The sequence below is a fragment of the Panicum virgatum genome, chromosome 9K, assembly GCF_016808335.1.
Source record: "Panicum virgatum strain AP13 chromosome 9K, P.virgatum_v5, whole genome shotgun sequence".
Taxonomy (NCBI): Eukaryota; Viridiplantae; Streptophyta; class Magnoliopsida; order Poales; family Poaceae; genus Panicum; species Panicum virgatum.
The window spans coordinates 39,848,645-39,870,242 of NC_053144.1; the positions used below are offsets into that span (position 1 = coordinate 39,848,645).

Below are 21,598 nucleotides of genomic sequence, written 5' to 3' on the forward strand. Positions count from 1 at the left end.
GCGGTGGTTGGAGACGATGTGCGAGAGGAGCTCGGATGCCGATGGGTGGTGGAGTGGTGGCAGCATGACGGGTGGGTAGGATCGGTGCGTGTGAAAAAAACAATCAGTTTAGAAATATTTTCCAACTTTCGATTTTTGTGGGTCTCTACCCCTCTCACTTCTCTCGCCTGTCCGGCGTGAGGGGTACGGTGGATCTAGTTTGAGTGAAAGAAATTTTTAATTGTTTTCGATCTTAATAAATGAACAAAATTCCGCACTGCTTGCCTGAAATAAAAAAAATAATCCAGCCGGCCCCGGCAAACCCGCTGACATTTCCAGTCAGGGCTGCATGACAAGCGAGGCCACATTCTAGGCCCGCATGTCAGCCTCCCACTCCGTTCCCCTCGCTGGCAAAAGCAAACGAGGGAGAGCACAGTGCACAGAGCACGCAGCCGACGCGAGGAGGAGCCTCCACCTTTCCGTTTCCTCGCCCCGTCGCGGCCGCTGTAAAACACGCCCTCTGCCTGTCCTTTCCCAGCCGTGCTCAGATCAGATCCACCATACGTCGTCCAGACACCGGCCATCTCGCGCGCGCGCCGCCGCCGCCGCACATTTTCGTCGTCGTTCTCCGCCGCACGCGTCATGGGGGCCTTCTCTCCGGCCGGGGTTGTTTTGCAGAGGGTTTAGCTCGCGGGCCGGCTCCCGTTGTTCGCCGGGATCAGAGCGGAGGCAGAGGGGATGAGCAGCTTGAAGATGCCCGCCGGAGGCAAGCTGGATCAGTGCTGCTTCGTGTGCAAGGACGACGGAGACAACCTCCACCGTTGCGACTTCAGGTAAGCCATGGCGATGAGATTGTCGTTGTGTGTAGTGGCGCTGGTGAACGTGCGGGTCCGGTATCTTCGGTGCTTGTTTTGTTTTGCGTGTGCTCAGCTTCGGGGTTTTTCCGGCGATCCGGCTTGTTTTCGTGCTCATCGGCGCTTCGTGTAGCTCTGTATATATTGGTTGTAGCCCGTACGCGGGCAGCATAGCGTCCGAGTTCGCAGCGTAGAGAACGGCAAGAGGAGGAATGAGCGCGAATACTAGGAGTCACGTGCGTTACTGCGAGACGAGATGTCATAGACTCATAGAAGCGCACCGACGCCGCTGCCAAGAGAGCCCGTACTGTTCTTCTTCTTCCTCGCACAACGGCGGCCGAAGTTCGGGAGGACGCAGGGAAGGGGGAGCTGCCGGCGGCCTTACAAAAGGGTGGGGGCAGGAGGGATGATCGACCACGGCGGTGGCGGGTTGAGTGGGTGGCGCGGCGAGGCGGTAGAAATCGTCAACTGCCAACGCCCAACGGTCGAGTAGACAACCGGTGCCCAGTGCTACGACCGGGCCGCAGCAAATCGACGGTGGTCATAGGTGGCCGCTGCCCGATATGATAAAAGTTGGCGGCAGGAGCGTGGGTCTTGTGTGATGCGACTGCACCGTTGCTGCGAACAGTACAACCCTGGAAGAAGCGTAAAGCGTTAGCTGGGCCGGCGTAGCCTTATGGGCCTGTAGCTGTCGTTATGGGCCGCGAGTTTTGGTCATATTTTATGGGCCACCTGTCGGTCAGCGTTCAGTTGTTTTCAGGCCCTTTCCTAAAAAAGAAGTTGTTTTCAGGCCCGTCTCGTGCTGGGGCCGGTGCTGTTGGGCCACGCCCGCCGGGAGGGACACGAGGGCCACCGTGCTGTCGGATCCGAGGATCATGCCGGCGGGGAGGCGACGGTGGTGGCGGCGGCGCTCGGTGCCGAAAGCCTTCCAGAGGGAGGGGTTCGGCCCGCTCGGGAGAGAGGCCACGGGTGGAAAACGCTTGCGTTTCGCGGAGAGAAGCGAGGGTCTGAGCCTGACTTGACGAGCGAGCAGCGTCACCTGTTCTGCTGGGTAGGTTTTCTCGTGTTTCCGAGCGTGATGCGCCGCCGCGGGACGGGGGCGGACACCGCCGGCAGAAGGGCAAAGCGATACCAGCGAGGGTTGAGCCGCGGCACGTGGACGCCTGGACGGAGGAGGCAGCGGGCGCCGCTGCGGCCGGTTGCCGTACGTCAGTGCGTCCACGCCCAAGTGTGCAAAGGCAAGGCAAATGCCAGACTGAGACGAGCGGGCTGAAATTTGCATATATTTTTTTTGCATGGAAAATTTGATAGTACGAATTATCTGCCGTCTGTTTTATGCCTTGGGGAATCGCATGCGTATTAACTACTTTAGTCTTGAATCTTAATCTGTAGTACGTCTTTGCTGGCTTGGGAATGGATGAATGATTGACATCTCGTCGATTTGGCTCATCATCATTTTCGATCCAATCTTTGCCAACCGATCCTCACTTTGCCTCGTTCCAGGAACTGCACGAAGGCGTACCATCTGCGCTGTTTGGAGAACAAACATGATTCTTTTTCTAGTCACAGCGAGCAACTCATTTGCGGTGAGCGTTCTTGTGATGCCCTCTTTACTTTTCCTATCATGAATACATGGATTTTCAGGGTTTCCTTTTTCCTTCTTGGAATTACCATATTTTGCTTGGACAGTCGAGTTTTAATTGTCCTGGGTTTTTCCTAGCTACCTGCTCCAGCATCATGCAAAGTGTCAAATATGTACGAGTATTTGTATGCCTCAGAAAACCATTGATTATCCAGCTAGTTTTTTTTTCCGATGACCACATAAGCTAGACAGTAATTAAATAAATGGTCGCAAATAATCAGCAGCTCTGCACTTAGATTTGCATGATCTTGGAAGTCTTTCCTCAAATGTTGCTCTGCAGTGCTCCAAGCTATGGGCTTACGACTTATGTGCACAGACTGCATATTATTAACTTCTTATGCTACATGACCCTTAATGCTATTAATACCTGGGCCTAATTTTTGGTATATACAGATTGGCACATATGTTTCAACTGCAGACAGAGTTCACATTTTCAGTGTCTGTGCTGTCCTAAATCGGTTTGCCATGACTGCCTTGGCAAAGTTGGATTTGTCGAGCTGAGAATGCAGCAAAAAGGATTTTGCACCAGCTGCTTGAGCAAGGCTATCCTGAATTCCTGATTGAGAAGAATACTGATATTGATCCTCGTTGGGTAAGTGTATGCATATACCCGACTTCTTTTTTTTGCATATATCCTCAGTCCCTTATGTCTGTCGGAGAAACTCATAATATAGGTGCCGTCCACACAGATTCCATTTTTGCTGGTGAAAGGCTTTTAGTGGGATTTGAGAACCTGCCAACCAGCACTCAGTTCAGATATACAAGAAGAACTAGTTCAAAATATAAATATTCAGTGCGATCTGAATTATCATGACCACCATAACAAGGGACCCAGACACTAGGGCCTTGTTTGGTTCCGCAACAAATCTAGCGTGCATGCTTCTCGAAAAAAGAATCTCGCATGCATGAAGCACTAAATGAAGTCTATTTGCCAAACCTTTTCAGGAATGGATGTAACTTTTCGCGACGAATCTAACGACGGTAAATAATCGATGATTTGCTACAGTGATACTGCAGTATCCGTCCTCTAATCGCGCGGTCAAATGCCTCATTAGATTCTTCAGGGTCACTGCGCGGGAGTTCTGAAGTTGATTTTGTAAACTGGTTTTGTTTGACACCGTAATTAACGGTCAAAATTTACTATTCCTAGCGTTAGAAAGCATGCCAAACAAGGCCTAGCTGCCACCCTCCCTGACCAGCACCTCGTTGTGAAAAGAAATCTCAAGTTAAAAGAAACCAGTAGATTTAAATGGATAGTTCGAACACAAACAACATAGTTTATTCGCATTGTACAGTATATCTATGGAACCGACTAACCCGTTCAATCCATCTAAGCTAACAAAAAGAATGAGCGGGTCAAAAAAATGACCCAAAAAAATTACACAGACCTAATCGTGGGTTTACACGGTCAAAACGCAGGTGGATGGACGCGCCGGGTGTCGTGTCCGAGGCGGACCGCCGGTATCGCGACCTGGCGTCGTTGCAGGTCGCAGCCGCCGCGCCGAGAAGGAACGTAGCGTAGGCGGCGGAGTCGCGCTGTACGGCTGGAGTGTCTGTCAGGGCATTTAGTTTGACGCCGGCCGGCGACTCCCCGAGCGAGCCCAACCCCAATGCCAATCCAATGCAATAGTCGTGCGCGTCCTGTCGTTCAACTTATTACTGTGTGCAGGCGTAGTAAATTTGAATTTTTGTTTCATAGTCAACGACGAACTGCGTGCAAAGCGCAATAAGATAAAAATAAAATAAAATCGCTGCCTGCGTTCCTCTGCCTGGCCCCGCCGGCCGGTTCACGATCCACAAAGGCAACAACCAACAAATCAATCCGGGCGCGCGCGCGCATGTGGACGAAATCGCGCCGCTTCGTATGTTTTAATTTGGCAGGCAGGAGCGAGCTAGCCCAACAACAAATTAAGAAATCACTAAACCGCTATATGTTTGCCGACTATATATAAAAGCTAATCCATACTCTAGGTATATATATTATATATACAAATATATATAAAATACTGCAAAGGTCGTCGATGCCATTGCCACTTATATATATATATATATATATATATATATATTTTCCATTGCATTTGGAATGTGGTCAGTGGTCACAGCTGCTTTTGACGGAGCCCCACCGCGCCCGGTTGAAAACAAACGCATTGCAGGCCGGCCGCGCCCGGCTGGCCCGCCTCACTCCGCTCATCACCCACCGTTCCGCGCGCGCTAGCCTAGCTAAGCTCTCTCGCCAATCTCAAAAAAGAAAGAAAAAAAAAGCTCACTCGCCGCCGCCGACGACCATCGATCGGCGGTCGGCCGCCGTCATGGCGGCGGCGCTTCTCCTGCTGGTGGTGCTGGCAGCGGCGGCGCTCGCGGGTACGGAGGCGTCGGCGTTCGCGGCGGCGTCCAACAACGCGACGGCGCCGCCGACGCCGGTGGTAGTAGTGGAGGGCAAGCTGAACGTGCACCTGGTGCCGCACTCCCACGACGACGTCGGCTGGCTCAAGACCGTCGACCAGTACTACGTCGGCTCCAACACCACCATCCAGGGCGCCTGCGTGATGAACACGCTCGACTCCGTCGTCGACGCGCTCGCCAGGGACCCCGCCCGCAAGTTCGTCGTCGTCGAGCAGGTCAGTACCTACCTACCCACTGCTCTCTGGGTCGGGGCGGGGTTCCATCGATCGATCTGACCTTAGTCCTTGTCGGTCGTTTCTCGAATGCTGTTGCCTTTAAACGTCTACGCTACTACCTTGGCTTTTGGTAACTGCCATGCGCTGCCCACTGCCCATAGAGATTTTCGCCTTGGGTGACATGAGAGAGTAGAAAAATGGGGCGCTGCCGGTGTGCATTGTTGCAGGCCATTTCAACAGCGACCAGCAGGCAATATTATTAGATATTCCGCCGAAGCAACGTCATTGAAAATTTCTTCAATATATATACTAGAGTGCTAGTTTCCTAAAGCATTACCGTACCAATTATTTGTTAGTGTCAAATGTACTGTCCATATATAATTTCCTGAAATGTAAGTATGACATGGTGATCATTATTCCACACAATTAATTTTGACGTCCATAGCGACTTGTAGAATAAGCCGTAGCCTCTCAGCTGTGAGAGGTCAAGGCTGGATTTTCCTCAATCTAAAAAATAGCGACTTGTAGAAAAGGGACCAACAACATGCAGTATGTCCCCCTATCCTTTTGTTCCACTGGAGTGTAATCTAGCTTGATTGGTATCGGGTTACTCTCATCAGTGGTACCGCACTGACCCACCCTTCCACTCCCAGATAGTGACGGCAACACTTAATACAGTTCTTGAATTGAATTGAGCCGTCGCGTCTTCAGTTGGATTTCAATACTGATTTTAAGTGATTATTATCTGGGTCGTGGAGCAACTGTGCTTGTGGCATGTTTTATATAGTTTCTGAATTGAATTACTCATCCTGCAAAGCTTATATAGTTTTTAATGTTTGCCTAAAATATGAATCATGCATTTTTACGGCGTGTGTGGCCAAATAGTTCAAAAGGCCTAAGCCTGACTGTACTCGTTTCGGTAGGATAAGACGTTTCTTGCCCCCTCAACTTTGTGATCGTGCCCAATGGGCCTTAGTCATATCCAATGCAATATCTATCACTGAACTTGTTTCCATGGATCACTCTTTGAGAAAAATGTGACTACCAAAGAGTTCTCATTATTGCACAGCAAAAGAATCCAAAGAGTGCACTGCCATCTGCTAACTATTGGTTGTGGGTTGCTATCATGTACATGTGCTACAACAGGGGCCAACATGTGGACCACCTTCCACTCCTAGATAGGGATGTCGTCCAACCCTTCTTTTGATTTCAAGAAGTTTCAAATTCAGGGAAACAGTGGTAATCAGTTTGTGAACAAGCTAAAGTTGGGCTTCTGGCAAATTTGAGGCTGAAAAATGGTGCTTGTCACATACCATTAACAAAAATATAATTGTAGCATACAAAATTCCAACATGGATATTGGATTGTTGACTAGTTTTTAAGGAATAAACTATTTAAACCAGACCATCCTTCTGTTCGTTCAAACCTTTTTAAACCAGACCATAAATCAAATGCATGCTTTAGAGAAGTAACATCTGAAGCTTGCCATCATTAGGCTTTATTCATTTTCTGAAAGTGGATTTTAAGACATTGCTTTCTAGATCACTGATATAGTGACCACCGGACAGAGTTCAAAAGTATATCGCTTAAAGCTTCATGTGTGGAAAAGAACTTTTCTGTATGTCTTATTTTACAGGTAACGTCGAAGCATATTAACCTTGGAGATTAACTTTTCCTCTTTGCTTTCAGGCTTTCTTCCAAAGGTGGTGGGCAGAGAAAAGCCCGACAATCCAAGCCATAGTCCACAAGCTGGTCGATTCGGGTCAGCTAGAGTTCATGTATGGCATGTGATTATCCTTAAGTATTCCCTTTGATCTTGGGTTCGTCTCTTTCTTCTCAAAATTTTGGTCTAAATACTTTGTTCAGAAATGGTGGGTGGTGTATGCATGATGAAGCTGCTGTACATTACATTGACATGATTGATCAGACCACACTTGGTCACCGGATGATTAAGAAACAGTTCAACAAGACTCCAAGAGCTGGCTGGCAAATTGATCCTTTTGGCCATTCTGCAGTTCAAGCATATTTGCTTGGAGCAGAGGTATTGTAAACATCACATTTGCAATCATGTAAATGTTTCTTTAATTGTTTCAGGAACTAAAGTATTAGTATAAATTCCTAGGCTCGCTGAATAGAAGATAGAAATATCCAAAAGGTGAACCTTATTTTTTCTTCTAACATTTGTTTACTTTACTGCAATTGCAGCTTGGTTTTGAGTCTGTACATTTCGCAAGAATTGATTACCAAGATAGGGCAAAGAGGAAAGCAGATAAAGGCCTAGAGGTCATATGGCGCGGCTCAAGAACTTTTGGTTCATCTTCACAGGTAGTTTTAGTTGTTCTCCGTACAAAAATTCTTTTATATCACTATCCCATTTACTAGTATGATGGACTAAATAATTGACTTTTAGTGGATCCGTTTAACTGTACAATCAAATTGCAGATCTTCACCAATGCATTTCCTGTCCATTATAGCCCACCAGATGGCTTTGACTTCGAAGTTTTGGATGATATCATACCTGTTCAGGTGCATATCCATATATAATGATCCCACAACGATTCGACACTCCTTGAATCTTTTGTTTTTAATCATACAACCATTTTCTAGGATGACATGTCACTGTTTGACTATAATGTCGAAGAACGTGTGAATGATTTTGTTGCTGCAGCAATAGCACAGGTAAATGTCCCATTCTACCGCTCTTGGTTGAATGGAGTGATTTTGAAGTTACGTTTGAACTGAACCTGTAACTCACTTCTGAAATGTTTCAATGTTCAGGTGAATGTTACGCGCACAAATCATATCATGTGGACCATGGGGGATGATTTTAACTACCAGTATGCTGAATCCTGGTTCCGGAATATGGACACACTCATCAAACATGTGAATAAGGTATAGCAGATTTTATCCATCCATGTCAAGCTTCCATACGCATTTTTGACAAATTGCAAAAATATTGTTAAAGTGTTATGTTTTTAAAAATTCTGTAAAAGGATAAGTGCCACATTTGGACTTGTCCACTCATCTCACGTAGTTTTAGATCTGCTGATTACTGGCATGCAGGCTTGCCAGACTGCATCTCGCTCATAAAAAAAAATAACATACACATTATGAGAGCATTATGAATTTTTAACATGAGCTCTGTAACAATAATTGTAAAGTACTTGAGGATACTTTCGGATACTTTTTCCTTGAATTTTTCCTGGCCGTTGATCTATGGAAAACTAAATTAAATTAGTATTTGGTCTCACTCTTTTTGGTAATTGGTTCCACATTTTTGTACCACCAGGTACTTTAGTCTAGGTACCTAAAGGTACTTTCTACTTTAACCACTGTATGATTCTGTCAGATGGACGGCTCTTATTTTTTTCAAGCACATCATATATGCTAACATATATGCCACAGCACATCAATCATTTTGAATTTTGATTGCAGTTCAGTGACATGATATGGTTAACTATTATCACTACTGCATTTGAAGAGACTAATGTCATGAACGTTGCAGGATGGCCGAGTGCACGCACTGTATTCTACTCCCTCCATCTACACAGATGCCAAACATGCTTCAAATGAATCGTGGCCAGTAAAATATGATGATTATTTTCCGTAAGTTCTGAAACTTAGTATAACATGAAAAAAAATTATGCCAACAAAAGTAAACATGGGTGGTCTTGCTGTACTGCAAATTGCAGCTATGCTGATTCAACAAACGCATACTGGACTGGGTATTTTACAAGCCGCCCAACATTCAAGAGATATGTTCGAGTGTACAGTGGGTATTACCTGGTATAATATTTGCGGACTTCAATTCTACAAGTATATGAATTATTGTTCTATCTAAACCATGTATTAATAAATTTTTGATTGACCGAACATGTGTCATTTCCTGGCAGGCTGCTCGTCAAATAGAATTTCTGGTGGGTAGGAGTTCCTTAGGATTATTCACTTCCAGCTTGGAAGATGCAATGGGAATTGCCCAGCATCATGATGCAGTCTCAGGTACTGCGAAGCAGCACACAACTGATGACTACTCAAAACGGCTTGCTCTTGGAGCATCAAAGGTTTACAATTTCCCTTACAGAATGATATTTTTACAATGCACTTCCAGGTTGTCACAGAAATTGTGATGTACAAGCTACTCTTATCGTACAGGTTGAAAATGGTGTCAGCACTGCTCTGACTTGTCTCACAAGCTCCAACAGAACATGCGTGTCCTCTACAACAAAATTTGAACAGGTGAGAAAATATGCACTTGATTTTTTATTTTTTTCCCCAATAAAAATTGAACAGGTGAGAAAATATGCACTTGATTTTTTATTTTTTTCCCCAATGAGCATTCGAATTCTTCTTATCAAAAATACAAAGCGATAAACTATTATAACTTTGATACATTTGGTCATATAAGATTTAAAGTTTTGTACTATATATTAACTCTATAAATTTTTACAAGTTTCTCGTAAGTAGTTCTTAAAGAGATTTACCTAACCTTACAGCCTTTCTTATTGATTCGCTTTTAGTGTCCACTTCTGAATATAAGCTACTGCCCTTCGACGGAGAAAGCAAGTTCCGCAACAAAGAGTCTAGTGAGTACAATCTGTTTTCTCATTTTGTATACCAATTAATATGTTGGATACTGACATGGTCTGTTGCAGGTTGTAGTTGTTTACAATCCTCTTGGATGGGAACGTAGTGACTTCATAAGGGTTCCTGTAAGTGACTTAAAACTTCAATCAACACTTTGTCAGCAATTCTGGATGCTCTTTAAGAAAATGTTATAGATCAAGAATCATGGTTTCTTTGTTAAGTAGCCAACTAGCCATAGCCTAATTTTCAAAAGTTCCAGGATAAATTTGTCAATGAGGCGTCCACCTCCTTTGATTTCCTTCCTTTGAATCCTTACTTCTATAGTTATGCATTCTTTAATTAATGATTTCAGGTCAATGATGAAAACCTAGCTGTAAAAAACTCAGATGGAACTATTGTTGAGTCTCAACTGGTTGAGGTTGATAATGTGACCAGCAATTTAAGGAAGTTTTATGTGAAGGCTTATCTTGGAATCACATCAGACAAGGCCCCTAAGTATTGGCTAGTATTTCAAGCTTCCGTACCACCAATGGGATGGAATTCTTACTACATTTCGAAATCCACTGGAGCAGGTGAATCATATTTATTTAGATTAAACTGCAACTATGATAGCCCATGTGCAAATACTACTGCTTTTTGACCCAGCAATCTTTTGCTCCTATTGAAGCATGAAACTGCTTTACCAATAACAGAGTTAACTGTTAAGATAACTGAGTAAGACATGGGATCACATATCTCAGAACTAGCTTGAATTGTCACCAAAACAGCAAACTACCATATCGATTTGCAAACGAGACCCAACCTTGGAGGAACTAACTAGGTGGTTCTTATAAAGAAGAAAATAACCGAAATTCGAGTTAAGTATGACTCCAATCTGGGTGCTTGGGGTGCACAACCACACCCCCGTCCCAATCAATTGAGCTAGGCTCACCTTTGTGTTGCTTGAAACTGCATATGAACGGTGATAGTAATGCTCTGTGAGTCTGTGGTTGGTCCATTCGAAAATTTCTGATTAATCTGTCAGATTTTTATTATTCTGTAGAGTTGACTTAAATGAATTTCCTACAATCTGTCCAGCACACAACGGTAGAGGGTATGCCTCTGCGGTGGTTTCTCCAAGTAACGACACAATTGAAGTTGGACCAGGGCCTCTAAAGATGTCCTTTTCATCAGCATCTGGACAACTCAAGAGGATGTTCAATTCCGTCTCAGGAGTGAGTGTCAAGATAAGCATATATCTTTAAATGACTTGATAGAAATACAGTACTGTTTTACGGTGGATCTGACAGAAATAAATTCATTACATTTTTCGTTACCTAAAGAAATGTTTCGGATTTGTTTATAGGGAAACATTATTATGTTTTTCTTTCATAATTTGTTTCAGGTGGATTTACCAATTCAGCAAAGCTTTCTTTGGTATAGATCAAGTGAAGGTGATTCCATGGACTCACAGGTTTTACTGTGGAACTGAGCTTTTTTTCTGAGTTGAAGAAAATCTGGTCACACATATTTAATAATCTTAATGTATATGTATTATGTTAGGCATCTGGAGCTTATATTTTTAGACCTGATGGTAACACGCCAACTATTGTTTCATCATCGGTAATATCTTTGAGGCCTATCTCTGTGTTTCCTTTACTTTTTATTGGTATTCCATTGATCACTCTCCGCTTCCACACTTTACTAAATTTTACGAGAATGAGTTTTTTGTTGATGTTAATTCTATTTGTTGGTCTATGTTGTATTTCCCACAATAATATTTGCACAAATTGGCTGAAGAAAGCAGGGAGTTATTCCCAATAATGTTGTAGTATCTATATTTTTGTTAGCATTTTTAAAGCTATTTTTGTTAGCATTTTTAGAATGAAGGACCTAGACATGGATTGGAATAGCATGGTGTTATTCCTCACAGCCTTTCATCTTTACACTAACAGAGCAGATGAAATTGTGGCATTTATATTTAATTCATCAAAGGAGTCCAAAAGCTATACTCCCCACAAATATTTTTAGTTAATGCTGTGGAACTTTAACTATATAGCAGATGTAGTTTTTTGCATATCAAAATTTTCATAAATACTGGAAGTCAGGGTGAAAGTGATTAAAGGATTTTAAATGAAAAATTCTAGTGGTTTGGTATTAATTAGTCGATGAATGTTTTAGTGAATGGACTCTATAATGGGGCGTTTAGTTTGAGAAATGAGGTGGTCCATCGTTTTCATACTCCTCAAATTCTTCTTTGGTTTGAATAAATGGAATGTGATGATTCATCACCACATCATGTGCACATAACTAGCATAAACATGGAGAATCGGGTCATCCCACCGAATTTTAAGGATCAATCTATGATGGATCTCCTCATCCTCAAATCGGATCTCCTCTCATATTAAAAAAAACATCAGAGGGCATAGGTACACTTATCAGCGCAATTTTCTAGTTATATTCAAAGGAATAGTCAACAAAAGTGATAGATTAATTTGATCTTTTCTTTTCAATATATAGCTCTTGTTAGTAAAGAGAGGGCACTGAAGTTCCTATGATATCTACCATATCATGCATTAGCTAGATAGAACTTTACAGTTCATGTTTCTATGTCATGGAATATATTTATTCTGATATCCTTTTAGGTGTCACTGAAAGTTATCCGGGGACCTCTGGTCGATGAAGTGCATCAACAATTCAGCTCATGGGTATATCAGGTCAATTCTTAACTTGCTCCAATTTAGAGCCCCATAAAAATTAAATGTGACTTAGCTTAATCATCAGATGAGCTTGAAGTATGAATATTTTGTTTATTATGCTGCTAACATGCACAAAAGAGTGATTGAAGGATAATTCTACTTAGGTGTTCATTCAGATCTATTTATCATTGAAAGGGATAAATCAACCGATAGATCATTTGAAAAAGCATGTCTTTATAAGTTACTTAAAATCAAGACATCTCAATTCTAGGAATCACAAGAGGAGCTCATGGAGTTGTTGAGTTTGGTTGTTAAGTATTAAATTGTATTGCCTGATTACAAGGCATATATGAATCCTACAATTGTTTATTTTTCCATTTCATATTAAATGCAATGATACGGAGATCTCATGTGTTCCGGAAAAAAAAATGCATCCTCTGTTTTTATTCATTCTTCTTAATCTCAGTACTAGAAGCATTCCCTATCTCCTAGCATCAAGCATTTCAACAATGTTTACATCGGAGAAGAATAATGTACCCCTCCTGAAATCATTTCTTGGCAAGTTATTTGTATAACCATCATTTGAGCATAATTCTTCATTGGTCCAGAGTATAAGTTCCACATTTGAAAAATAATAGGAGGTTCTATTTTAGTCCTAGCTAGTGATTAACATTTTCTTTATATAGATAACACGACTCTACAAGAACAAGGAGCATGCCGAAGTTGAATACACGGTTAGTAGTCACTATTCTCAGCTTTAGAAAAAGATACTCACATAATACTTACCTAGTGATGCTACCACATTTTGGCAAATCTGTTATTCAAAATTGAACTAACAATTTTTGTTTCTCTCATACGTCAAAAAGATTGGACCAATCCCTGTCGATGATGACATAGGCAAGGAGGTTATCACACGAATGACAGCAAATATGGTCACGAACAGTACATTTTATACTGATTCAAACGGAAGGGATTTCCTCAAAAGGGTAATTATTTATATAATTTGTTGTTTGGATGTTTGATATTATTATTTGGTTGAAAATTACACAATTGTAATTAACTTTAAGGCCAGTGGACTTTGCAAAGGATTGCAGGATACCCCTAAACCTAAGTGAGGATCAAGCACAAAATCTTGTAAGCACCTTTGGATATAAATTGGGGGGGTTACCTTTTACCTATTTGGGTTTACTCTTAGGCACCACTAAGCCTAAAATCATTGATCTCATGCCTTTAGTGGACAAAACAGAAAGAAGACTAACCTCTATATCTGCAATGCTAAATCAAGCTTCAAGGCTCCAGTTGGTAAATTCAGTACTCTCATCCCTATCAACATATACCATGTGCAGCATCAAGGTCCCTAAGGGAATCTTAGATCAAATTGATAGAGCCAGGAAACACTGTCTTTGGAGAAAGTCAGAAGTGAGTGGGAAAACAAAATCGGTGGTTGCATGGAGAAAAGTTGTCAAACCAAAAAAAAAAGGAGGCCTAGGTGTAGTGGACCTAGAGGCACATAATGAAGCCCTACTCCTCAAGCATCTTGACAAATTCTACAACAGAAAAGAGATCCCATGGGTGGATCTGATCTGGAACTCTCACTATCAAAACAATTTGGTGCCTCATGCTGAAAATGATAAAGGATCCTTTTGGTGGAGAGATTTATTGCATCTTTGTGACAAGTTTAGAGGAATAGCTAAGTGCACACTCGGCAATGGAACTTCAGTACTCTTTTGGCTGGATGTCTGGAATGACCATTGCCTCAAAGACTCCTTACCAAGGCTGTTCTCATTCGCGAAAAATCAGAAAATATCGGTGGCCCAATTCCTAAGTGACGAAAATATGGACAACAATTTCTATCTTCCTTTGTCTCAACAAGCTAATGAAGAATACCAACAACTCAGGGAAATCATAGATTCACTGCAAGTTCATGATGAGCAAAAAGATCAATGGACATACATCTGGGGCTCTTCAAAATACACTTCAAAGAAGATGTACAACCTCCCTTACAAATTTATTCAGCCCCCTAAGCCTTTCATTTGGATCTGGGACTCAAAGTGTGCTAACAAATTGAAAGTCTTCTCCTGGTTAATGCTAGTTGATAGACTAAATACTAGAAACATCCTAAAAAAGAAAAAGCACAATATACAGGGAAATGATTACAGCTGCGATATCTGCACTCAACAGCAAGAGGAAACAACTTTTCATCTTTTCTTTGATTGTATCTTCTCCAGGCAATGCTGGCACCGTCTAGGCATCCATTGGAATAACAGTCTGCCTTCTTTCAAATGATGGAAGAAGCCAAAATAAACTTTGCACATCCCTTCTTTATGGAGGCAGTCATCATTGCAGCATGGATAATCTGGAAGACTAGAAATGCAAAAAAAATTTAGCAGCAACAGCCAAGTCTGCAGAGATGGAAAAGAGCTTTCGGAGATGAGTCTTTCCTCCAAGCACATAGAATGAAAGAAGACCTGAAGACCCCCTTCCTTACCTGGGTAGATAGCGTTAGTTAGCTCTGTACATAAGATTTTCTTCAGCTAGGATTGTATAGTTCCTTTGCTCTCTTGTTCCTTTCACTCATCTCGAGCTCTGTAAGTTTCCTCTCGGCCTGCTGCTTTGTTTGTTTTTTTTCTAATAAATTTGCTGCGGGGGCCTCCCTCACAGCATTCCATTTCAAAAAAAAATTACACAATTCTCTAGTGGAGTATTGAATATATCTTTCCAAATATTCTCATCTATATCTGGACATGTTCTTTATGGGGAAAGTGCGGGAGCCCATCTGAAATAATTCTCCAAAAGGATCTCTCTTTTTACCTGGGGATTCACAGAGATTTTCATTTGCAGGTGAGAAACTTCAGGGAAGATTGGGATCTTCAAGTTACTCAACCTGTTGCAGGAAATTACTATCCGGTAAGGAAAAGTTCACATTTTCAGATTGAAACCATCTACAGGTCTTCAGTCGAGCAGAGCAACATGTTCTCTATGGGAAATATTTTTGACATGGGCAGAAGTATTCGTGGACAACGTGCTGGCTGTGTGGCACTGTAGTTGAAAATACCTGAACCAATTAATTGCCTCATTGCAATGACATAGGTTTTGTGAAAAGAAAGACAAAAAGTTCCAAACTTCCAGTGTATCAAAATATTATCTTTTGGGTTAGAAAATCCACCAGGCTTGCTGATTTCTAACATCTTAACATTGCAGGTTAATCTGGGACTATATATAGCAGATGGAAAGTATGAACTATCTGTACTTGTTGATCGTGCTGTTGGAGCATCAAGTATCCAGGATGGTCAGCTAGAGATTATGCTACACAGGTAGTAGCAAAAGTGGTCTGAGCCCGTTCCAACTCGAGAATCTTGTGGTGTATAAGTTTCCATTACACACTACTATAACTCTAGTTTGTTTTCAGTATCTAAATCTGACGCTGTTATTTCGAAGACAGACAGGCCCAGCTTTACTGAATAACTGACAAAATTTTGGTCAAAACACAAATATAGGCCCGTGTTTCATACACAGTTTTATTGAATGATATGATCAACTTAGCAAGTAATTGCAAAGTAGTTTGGAACAGTTTGAAGTCAACCGCAAATCTGCATATCATGTTTTATGCATATCTTGAGTACTGAAACTCTCTCTAATCCTGAACATTATCAGGCGTCTGCTTAAAGATGATGCTCGAGGTGTTGGAGAACCACTAGATGAAGTTGTTTGTGTGGGTAAAGATTGCGAGGGGCTCACGGTACGCATACAGTCACAATATTGAAGAGCTCTCTCTCTCTCTCTCTCTCTCCCTCTCTATTCAGTTGCTAATAGCTATTGTAATTATGCCTAATGATCATTTACAGGCCAGGGGCACTTACTATGTCAATGTCGAAAAGATAGGGCATGGAGCTCATTGGCGACGCACATATGGCCAGCAAGTCTATTCGCCCTTTCTCCTTGCTTTTACACATGAGGTATACTTGCTTGCTCTCTCAAAATCTCTGGTTTCTGTGTTTTCATTATATTTCAGAGTGAGCACTTCTTGCAGGAGGAGACAAAATGGAAATCCTACAGTATTCCTAAAGCTAGCATGATGGATGCAAACTACAGTCTTCCTAATAATGTCGCAATCGTCACTCTGCAGGTATCACTGTACTCCCCTTCTTCCACCCTTTACCCCTGCATGACACTGCCGAATATACATCATTCCTTAACCAAGCATGTCTTAATTAACATTTCAGAATCTAGATGATGGTACCACACTGCTCCGCTTAGCCCATCTTTTCCAGGTACACTAGTAATTTGGTCAATACTATTACACATTGTTGTTCCTTCTTGATGATAATGAATCAAAGATACCAATTAATCTTCATCTGATCGGCAGGCTGCTGAGGACCCTCAATATTCGGTGCTAGCAAAAGTTGATCTGAGAAAGGTGTTCGGGAAGAGAACTGTAAGTAAATTTTTTCTTGCAGCCCAGGTTTTAGAATGAGAGAAGATTGTGTTGCAAAAATAATTTTGTAACAGAAGAAGTCAGAGACTAACCTTGTGAATAATGTTGTTCCAATGTGCAGATTAAGGAATTGACCGAGACTAACCTTTCTGCAAATCAGAAGAAGTCAGAGATGAAGAAACTCAACTGGAAGGTTGTTGGGGAAACTGAAAATGGTCCCACTCCGGTAAAAGGCGGCCCGGTTGATAGTCAAGCTCTGGTTATTGAGCTCGGACCCATGGAGATACGCACGTTCTTGCTGAAATTTTAATTGCACTTATATATGATGTATATAAAAATCAGATATGCCTAGAAAAGGTCAAGAATGTTTTACTGGCACATGGGTCTACTATGTGGATTGATAGGTCAGGAGCCATTCAATTTGTGTTATATCGTCTTGATGTAACTTTACTTGAAATTAATAAAACTTCCTTTTTCAAAAAATAAAATATAGGAGAACTTTTGTTGCCTTATTATGAAAAGAAAAGAGAAGGTAAAGCACCCAAATTAGAACTTAAGTAGGTCTTTGAACTTGTGCACGCCCACACTAAGTTTGTTCATATAAACATTATATGTGTTCAAGGAAAGTATGCTGGCACTTCTCATTATATGAAGCAGCTATATTCTTTCTAGGCATATTTGAAATGATGTGAAGCATCCAACAAATAAAACAAAGTAATACTATTTTGGATCCTCATGGATAATTTGAAGTAGTAATAAAAAAGACCAATACATCGCTAAAGTGGTAAAAAACAAAATCTAGACTTTGTGGCTGTCATGGAAACTCAGGAGCAAGTGTTGACAACCAAATTTATGTTTGCTGGATAATCTAGGCAAATCGGCCTGACCGGTCTTATAAATCGATGAGACCGGTCGGTCTGAGTAACATTGTCAAATTATAAATTGGACTGCACCATTGCATAGATCTCCTCGAGACGATTGAAATGCATATATAGAATACCCAATTTGAAGTGTGGACGAGGAAGTTATAGTCCCATGAAAACCTACACCTAGGTTAGACAGGTCTGAAGGCTATCAGACCGGTTGGAGCATAGGTCGGACTGATCTTGACAGCGCGATCCAATTTAGGAGTTGCTTTTTAATACGGGATGTGTATGTGTTTTGACTTCTATTAGGTTAAAACCTTCTCACCCTATATATATGTATGAAGGGCTACGGCCAATTGAGACACATCCAATTGAACAAATCTAATATGCCTTTACTTTTTACCTTCTAAATCCTAAATCTCTCTTCCGACCTCTTTTATTGTTCATCTACTGATCTCCATGACTATAGATGACATCCCAAGCTTGGTGGCTGACCAAGGACACACCAACAATGTCCACGCCCTGATGGGGTCCTTCCTAGGCGAGAGCATCGATGGTCTTGCTAATTTTCTCATGAACTATTCATTATTCATCACTATGGTATTTCTTAATGTTCACAGATAAGACCCGCAAACGCAGGAGATACCGTTGCTGTACTTCACCGTGAGTATTCAAGGGTATCGTATTTTCATGAGGAACGAAGGTGTAAAGGTCTTTTAGCTCGTTTACTTCGAGAAACAAAGATAGAATGTCATTGGGTAGTGTGGTTGTTTAAGAGAAGAGATACTTAAGAAAGATAAACTAGCTCTCACTCGCATGCTTTAGCACACCTAATATACCAAGTGGCTCCGGCTATTAGCCCTATGCCCAACCCGAACGTGGAGGAATACTAGGGACAGACAGAGCTATCACCACCTTTCACCTACCTCTCAGACTGTGGAGAAGGGTAACAAACAAAGGTAACTTCAAGCCTAGACATCACATCTATGTTGCCAATTACTGCTCCTAGCTCTAGCCAGACTCCATCTTAAGACTCAAGTATTTAAGCTAGAAACAACCGCTCAAGAGCAGATAATGATACTGCAAGTGAATGGTAACGAAATCTTAACTTTAATAAGAACTCACCAAGTAGACGAAATTCGGATACTTACTCAAAAGGGCACTTGTATCCACCGAGGTACAAGCAGAGGAAGGCTGACAACTCCAGCTCTCCTCCTGAAGTTCTCCTCAGACACTCCCTAACCTACTCTAATAGGTAGTTCTAAAGGTGGAGTCCTCCCCCTCTCCTTCTCCAAATTGTGTTGTGTTGAATGAGGGCTCTCCACCTCCTTATATAGTTCTCCAAGGGTGGTTCTGGCTATGAAACATATGGAAACACCCGGGCATCTACTTCAGAAGGATAAGAGGGAATCTCCCACCAAGCTGCACCTAGATGGGTGACGGGCCAAGTTCAGACGATCTAGGGGGTTGGCCAACACCTGGTCGGCTCTGTAGCCACGCCACCTTTGCGTGGCTGCATAATAGGTGGGTCCTTGCCTTATCCCATGGGTGTTTCCATCTTGGAACGTCGGTTTCCCTGCCATGTGGGCCCTTTTTGTAAGTGTAACACAGGGTGTGATCTTCTGTGCATCCTTCTGCATTCTATGTACGTTTTTCTTAGTATTTATTCATAGGTGCCTGCATAACATGACTTACCAAAACTAGTGGAAACAGTTAAGAGTTAAATCCCTATCTCTAAGTTTGGTGATTTATTTGGTATTGAATGATAGAGAAGTTGACAGTTGGATTTTCATCTTAAGAACCGTCAACAGTCACGTACGAATGTTGGTTATTCTTTAATGGTTTGCTCCTAAACCTAGCCATCCTTGGGCAACTGATTTTAGCGAAGCCCGAGGGAATCGGCATGACTGGTCAAACCGATCTGACCCATTGTCGCACACTAATGTTAATAATTCTTTTACCATCCACTTGTTCTAGTGCATTAGCTATGTTGACTGGATTTTATGTCACCATACTTATACTTTTTGGCGATTCTGCTGGAAAGATAATTCTGGTTATTAAAGCAACCATATTTTCTACTCTAGGCTATTTCTTAATTGATATACTACAATCCACCTTCAATATTCACTACTACAAAAATGATATTAGGGAAGTGTAAAACACCATTTGTAGAGGCATGCATGGTACCGGCCCTATAAATCCGAGGCGGTTCATGCCATCACACGTCCCTAGAAACCAATTTGTAGGGGGCGGGGCATGCAATGACTTGTCCCTGCAAATAAATTTCTAGAAAATAAAAAAAATCTGAAAAAATAACAAAAGAAAAAAATATTACAGCCCACAAGCAACTCTACCATAGAGGAACAATGTTTTGACGAAATATGCAAGCTTGCATCAAGCGTGGTTCGAACCGCTTACCTCATACCTTGCGTGTACCCTCCTCCAAACCATACTACACAATCACCTATGACTCTATGAGGTATGCTATTCTTTTGCATTAACTCTAAAATCAATTTGTCGAAATAGGTAACACCATCACCTGCCCCTAGAAATCCATTTCCAGGGGTGAGTGACGTCACCACCCACACTTGAAAATATTTTCTATTTTATTCGGAAAATTCAGTTACATCTTTAAATATAGCAATATAAATAAAAAATAAAATAAAAAGGTGAAACTTCTATACTATAGTTATTGTGAACTATAGATACAAAAAATATGTCAAGCATATTTTAGTATATATATACAATGTTAAGATTATGGAAATCTCAAAATATGACTTGAGTTGTACGAGATACTATATAGTCATGGTCATATATACAACACAACTATTAAATGATCTTGTGATTTTAATAAATCTTAAATTAATAATGTATAAACTAAAAAAATTTAGATCTTACCACTAAAACTTTGATATGGAGCTACTCTACATCCGAGATAGTTTGAAAAATCAAAACTCCTAGTTTTTAAAATTGGAGAACTTATAATAATTTTTAGACTATTAAATGACCTTAAATAAAAAGGTTATCAACAACAAAATTTTAGATCTTGTCAACCTTTATAATTTTGATACAAAGTTTAACTTCATCTGAGATCATATGAAAAAGTGAATTTATTTGCGTGAAACTATTTATAGGGTTGGGTCATGCCATCATCCTCCCCTAAAAATATATTTTTAGAGATGAGTAATGGAATGACCTGTCCTCCAAAATGGTGGCCATTTCTAGGGGCAGGTGACGCCATCACCCACACCTAAAAATACATTTTTGAGACAGGTTTGATGCTACAGTGTCCCTGCTCTATTTATAGGAGTGGGTTACCTTTTAATCCACCTCTAGAAAAACAGGACGGTTACCTTTTGCATCTATACTAGCGGTATTGCATCAGGCTGCTCAAAATGATTGCAATCAACTCTGCTTGCCGCTTCATATAGAAGATCGAAGATCAAATGAATTGGCTCATTGGGATTTTATTGGAGTTCAATTGTGTGCTGTTTTAATTTTGAATCCCATTAAAAATGTAAACTATAAATCTAAACTAAAATAAAAAAACAAAAGCTTAAACCAAACCTGGTTATAGGCCGGCCCACAACTAATCGGCCTGGCCCACTCTTCCCTTCTCCCTCTGAGCCGGGCTTGCTGCTGAGGCATGCCCAGCCCAGCCCCATGCATCGCCCGTCCTTTTTTCCCTCTCTCTTTTTTTCTTTTTAATTTTACTAGTGGAGATGACAGTAGTATTTAATTTGGTTCCATATATTATTATTTTTTTCAAAAATAATACACATCTTTTTTTCATCATAAAACTATGATGTCAATTATTATCCTTTCGAAACAAATAATAAACTGAATTATGAGTGAATGCATATGCATACGAAAGTAAAGTGTATAAAAAAAAAGCGGGTACAAGAGGTAGGTATATGAAAGTACTGGTGTAAAAAGCATCAA

The 21,598-nt window shown here is 41.4% G+C and overlaps 1 protein-coding gene and 1 long non-coding RNA gene across 3 annotated transcripts; both read left to right on the forward strand.

The window, feature by feature from the left end:
• The first annotated feature begins 1,653 nt into the window (after positions 1-1,653).
• Positions 1,654-3,095, forward strand: LOC120648696. The gene is made up of 3 exons (XR_005665051.1): positions 1,654-1,884; positions 2,337-2,419; positions 2,869-3,095. It is a non-coding gene; the product is annotated as an uncharacterized LOC120648696 (long non-coding RNA).
• A 1,468-nt stretch (positions 3,096-4,563) lies between these two features.
• On the forward strand, positions 4,564-17,278 carry LOC120651380 (alpha-mannosidase-like). Of its 2 annotated transcripts, none has more exons than XM_039928855.1 (28): positions 4,564-5,093; positions 6,783-6,871; positions 6,960-7,134; positions 7,299-7,418; positions 7,536-7,619; positions 7,701-7,772; positions 7,872-7,985; positions 8,599-8,699; positions 8,786-8,879; positions 8,987-9,154; positions 9,246-9,329; positions 9,611-9,676; positions 9,746-9,802; positions 10,030-10,249; positions 10,755-10,891; positions 11,062-11,130; positions 11,220-11,279; positions 12,302-12,373; positions 13,042-13,089; positions 13,222-13,341; positions 15,197-15,262; positions 15,557-15,669; positions 16,010-16,094; positions 16,201-16,311; positions 16,386-16,481; positions 16,579-16,626; positions 16,722-16,790; positions 16,912-17,278. In XM_039928855.1, exons 1-28 carry the CDS (start codon positions 4,785-4,787, stop codon positions 17,098-17,100), a joined length of 3,036 nt encoding a protein of 1,011 aa, XP_039784789.1. In that variant the 5' UTR covers positions 4,564-4,784; the 3' UTR covers positions 17,101-17,278. The 2 variants fall into 2 exon arrangements, with proteins under 2 accessions (XP_039784789.1, XP_039784790.1); XM_039928856.1 differs by having other exon boundaries at positions 4,626-5,093; positions 8,987-9,092; positions 9,202-9,329; positions 16,912-17,219.
• Positions 17,279-21,598: the final 4,320 nt, after the last annotated feature.